Genomic DNA, 5,000 nt, shown 5'->3' with positions numbered 1-5,000 from the left:
CTCCTCGGATCCAAAGACCGCCAGAGCCTGTGCGTCTGTGGGGCTGAAGAGGAGCTCAGGGTCCACTGGAGAGATAAAGACCCATTAGGAAACCGTTTTGTTTTCAAGAACATGTTTGGTAAAATATCGCCACTACTAATGCCATTATCAATAGTACTGCAGTTATTAGCATTCTATGATTATTTTTATTATACTCAACCTATCTTTGCTTTATTTCGCTATGGTACGATTTATCATAATTACAATTAAAAGGGGAAAATGTGAAGTATTCTCACCGTCATCGAGATGGCTGAAGCCGTTTACATCGAGGCATTTCCTGTATATTTCTCTCCTCGTTTGTTCATCATGTTCAATTGCGAAGAGGTTCTTGCAGACTTGCAGCTTTAAGAAGACAAGTGCGTTTAGGAAGGAAATTACTGCTAAACAAGGCACCATCTTATCTTAAACTAAATTCTAATAATCAATGTTACATAATTTTTCTTCTTGCACAGAAACAACACTAACCCACAGAATAATTCAAATAAAAATATGGGGAAACTAAAAGCACTCAGAGAGCGCATACCTCCGCCAAGGCAATAGGGGACACTGAGGCAATCACTTAAACAATTCCTGGATCCGAACCATAATCCGGATCACCACCAAAATTTAATAGCATCTTAGTTGGACTAAGGCACACCTCTGTTATAACTTTGAGTTATCCTGCTAACCAACGAACAAACTAATCAATGCTACCAAAGACATAACCTCCTTGGCTGAGGTAATTAAACAAAATAAAACAGTACTCACATCAGCCTCACACGAGGTCACATTATCAGCTCCCACACATGATACATCTGAAGGAAAGATACTGTTAGATACGGAATGGACAGTGCTTGTATATAGTGTCATTGGACAGTAGTCCTCCACTCATTTCTCCTGCTTTTATGTGTACTTTCGTTATTAGAGAAAACAAGCAGGCTAGCTATTTACCTTTTAAAAATTGTTGTGGAGAAGCAGAAACTGCGGCCACTGCAGCCAAGAAGGTCAAGGCTTTCATCATGTTCTGGAATGTAGACAAAACATACTGTTAATCTGATACTCCTAATTAAATGCTTTGATAAAAATACAGTAATCATATATATCTTAATCTACCAAACATAATTTTGAAATTGGTTACATCTGTATGAAAGTCACATCAAAAAAAGAATGAATGAGATGAGTTTCCATGCAGTGAAAGCTCCTCTATTACTTACTGCGAAGGTGAGCAGAAGGAGACTGAATGAGCTTGACAGAGCGTCCCTTATATATGAGACGCGTGACTCAGCTTGTTTGCTTGCGTCATCAGGAGAAGACGGAAGACAAGCATCCAAATTGCATTGCAATTTGCGCGTCTGATGCTAAACAGTGGAAAGAAGAGAGAGGAAGTTAAAAGCGCAGTATATACTTATATATATATACTTAGTGAAAGATAGAGATAGAGATGAAAAAGAATGAAGGAAATGGAGGCAAGTTGTGAACAGTGCCTATGTCAGAACCTTTTGTTATAATTATACAGGCATAATATACAATACATATACATACATACATATATATATATATATATATATATATATATATATATATATATATATATATATATATATATATATACATATATATATACATATATATTATATACATACATACATGAGATTTATATGTATATGAATATATAAATGTATATATAATACATATATACATACATACGTATATTTATATAGATATATATATATATATATATATATATATATATATATATATATATATATATATATATATATATATATCCGAGTGTGTGTGTGTTTATGTTTGCGTGTGTGTGTGTGTGTTATTTTGTGCACGCATACATATGCATACGTATACAAATACACACATATGTTTTGTATATAAATGTGTGTGTGTATATATATATATATATATATATATATATATATATATATATATATATATATTTATATATATATAAACAGTTTTAGTGTAAAGTCGTTCAAGGAAATATGTTGAATTGAACATTTCACAAGCTACAATACACCACAAGTGAAATTATCATTCTGATTTTGGTCAATTTCAGTAGATTTATATAAGATATCAACAGATTTGGCATCCCGCTCACGGCCCGAGGCAGGAAGGGCGTCCGCTGGCCAGGGCCCCGTCTGCCAGAGGAACGTCCTTCGAGACAGCGTCGCCCAAGCCCTTGCTCGGGAGGTCGCGACCTGAAACCGGGTCACATTATAGTCGGTGAATGACAAATACTTTTCGCAAAGACTCTGGCCATTCCTTAGAGGCTAAAAGATGCAGAATATTTTCGGTGACCGCAGACAACGGCCACGGGAAATTTTGACGACTTCGTCATAAGGACGAAAATAGATTATCAGAGGGTCGGGTCATGGAATGTCATGGAAATGAGTTTTCTTTTATCATAAGAAAATAATAATAATAACACAAGAGGATTTCGCTTTTATCCCAATAGTATATATATATATATATATATATATATATATAGATAGATAGATAGATAGATAGATAGATAGATAGATAATATAAAATACATATGTTTTCTATGTTCATATATTGTGTATACATTATATATATACATATATATATATATATATATATATATATATATATATATATATATATTATATATATATATATATATATATATATATATATATATATATATATATATATATATATATATATATATATATATATGGTAGGAAAACCCACAATGCACAAACTAGATTTATTGAAGAAAGTGAGACAACAATTTCGGAATCGTCCTCGATTCCATCGTCGATGAAGTTGATTCCGAAACTGTTGTCTCACTTTCCTTAATAAATCTAGTTTGTGCATTGTGGGTTTTTCCACCATAGTATCAACACGTTAGAGTGTTTTTTTCTATTCATATATATATATATATATATATATATATATATATATATATATATATATACATACATATATATATTATATACATATGTAAATATATATATATATATATATATATATATATATATATATATGTATATACATACATATATACACACACACGTGGGTGTGTAATGATAACGGAAACCTTACTCCTGGTATATCCCAGATTTTTATATATTATCAGATTTTGTAAAGAAACTGTCGTATAGAGATAGTACTTGAAAGGTATTGGATATCTGATGCAGATGGCTTCGAAACCGCTTAAATTAATCTCTTGTATTGTGATATTCATTCTCATTCATGTCTTTTTCACATTCGTCAACATGAATGCGGTTCATCGAGTGCTTTTCTATTTGCACAATTTCTGGCGTCTGGGACGTCCATGGTTTCTGTCTCAGTAAAAGGAGCAATGTGTTCCATGTATTTTGGTTTTAAGCAAAACTCAAAGCGTGATTGTAAGTAAAAAAAAGTCAAGAAAATTATCTTTATATGCGTCTGTGATGTGTCTGTTATATATATATATAAAAAGAATGATGAAGAACATTAATTCGTTTGTTGTTGTTGTTGTTTTGAAAATAAGAAATTGTAAAGAACATTAAATCGCTTGTTCGAAAGTTAATGAATCCGGGATTTAAAATGTTTGCTTGAATGGTTTCAGAAATCTGTTTTCTGAAGATGTACTACGTTGAATGAGCAGAACAGACGGTTTTATTCCAATTGAGTGTAGAAAATAGAACGAGGAAAATATAATTACGAAATGCTTTAGGGTATTGGTCTTTATTATTCATGATGGGGAACTATCTCGGAGAAAGGTCTTTCATATCAATTTCATGTCATTCCGTATTATTTAAAAAAATATTATAAGGCCTATATCAATTTGATTTTTTTCGGAGATCTTTTGAAAAAGTATAAATAAAAATAATTATAATAATTCCAATCTTTTACAATCATTACAGTATTGATTTACATTGCCATGACATTCAGATTGTCACGGGAGGAAGGAATGATTGCACACCATTACTCCTCAGGAACAACAGTTGTAGGCACAGGTGTTGAGAAGTCCCTCTGGAAGCACTCCATGAAGATGCAGACCTCCCACTCAATAAACTGAAAAGACGAAGGAAAATGAAAGGAAACTGAAATAAAATGGCAAAGTTAAAGTGGGGAGCAAAACGAAACGTGAGTACAGGAAGAAATTAGAGAAGACAAAGAGGAAGTGCTTGATTTATATGAATGCGAGACAAGGATCTGAGACGATCTACAAAGCGGATTGTTGTCGCCTCTGAGGAGGGCTTGGGGTTCGGCTTTCTCAGGGCTTGGTGGGCAGGACGAAGGTCATTTACTAAGAAATATCCTTCGACCTCCTCTGCAAGAGTCCTAATAAGCATAATGGCGGTGGGAAAGTTTGACTTACGTTTTCAGTCGGGCAGAACTCCGCGCCAGAAACGAGGCGGTCGAGGAGGTCAGGACGAGTGTCGTTAAGGGCGGGAGTCAGCCTGTCCAGGAAGGGCTGAGGGTCGACTGTTCCGTCAGGCCTGAACTGTGGAGCGAAGGAGGGGGGGAGGGTGGAAGAAATCATGGGAGTATGAGAAAACAGGTCATGTGATAGTAGTCATCTACTTACACGGAACAGTAAATATATCAGGTACAGGAACAACATATCTAAAGCTCGGAGCATCTTCAAATAATTTGCAGGCTTCTCGACTTATCAAGTAACGCTCCGATTTATGCTGTACATTTCCTACTCAGCTAGCAAGCATCAATATTTAGTGCCTTACCTCTCCATGCTCCTGCAGGACGCACTGCTTCACTGCCAGGTGGTTCTCCTCGGAACCAAAGAGCGCCAGAGCCTGTGCGTCTGTGGGGCTGAAGAGGAGCTCAGGGTCCACTGGAGAGCCGGGAAAAAAACATTAATTTGCAATTTCTCTTGTTTTCAGGTTCAAGGTTTGTATAAAAGGTGTGATGTTTTCCCACATTGTCACTAGTAATGTTATTATCAACACTGTAGTTATTGACACCAATCTTTATGAATATCTTTGCGTTTATCT

The 5,000-nt window shown here is 34.8% G+C and overlaps 2 protein-coding genes across 2 annotated transcripts in view; both read right to left on the bottom strand.

Moving 5' to 3' along the window:
* The window catches only part of LOC113829470 (uncharacterized), a 2,120-nt gene extending 870 nt beyond the window's left edge, over positions 1 to 1,250 (bottom strand). The window contains exons 1-5 of the mRNA XM_070127362.1: positions 1,233 to 1,250; positions 970 to 1,042; positions 787 to 833; positions 276 to 381; positions 1 to 65 (exon numbers count right to left, since the gene is read on the bottom strand). The exon at positions 1 to 65 is cut by the window's left edge and continues 45 nt beyond it. Of these exons, the coding sequence (XP_069983463.1) occupies positions 1 to 65; positions 276 to 381; positions 787 to 833; positions 970 to 1,039 (288 nt within the window). The 5' untranslated portion in view covers positions 1,040 to 1,042; positions 1,233 to 1,250. The remainder of the gene's footprint in view (positions 66 to 275; positions 382 to 786; positions 834 to 969; positions 1,043 to 1,232) is intronic.
* A 2,460-nt stretch (positions 1,251 to 3,710) lies between these two features.
* The window catches only part of LOC113829469 (uncharacterized), a 1,799-nt gene continuing 509 nt past the window's right edge, over positions 3,711 to 5,000 (bottom strand). The window contains exons 3-5 of the mRNA XM_070127535.1: positions 4,731 to 4,840; positions 4,367 to 4,492; positions 3,711 to 4,059 (exon numbers count right to left, since the gene is read on the bottom strand). Of these exons, the coding sequence (XP_069983636.1) occupies positions 3,970 to 4,059; positions 4,367 to 4,492; positions 4,731 to 4,840 (326 nt within the window). The 3' untranslated portion in view covers positions 3,711 to 3,969. The remainder of the gene's footprint in view (positions 4,060 to 4,366; positions 4,493 to 4,730; positions 4,841 to 5,000) is intronic.

The sequence above is a fragment of the Penaeus vannamei genome, chromosome 11 (genome assembly GCF_042767895.1).
Source record: "Penaeus vannamei isolate JL-2024 chromosome 11, ASM4276789v1, whole genome shotgun sequence".
NCBI classification, from domain to species: domain Eukaryota; kingdom Metazoa; phylum Arthropoda; class Malacostraca; order Decapoda; family Penaeidae; genus Penaeus; species Penaeus vannamei.
This window is presented reverse-complemented; position numbering and strand designations above follow the sequence as displayed.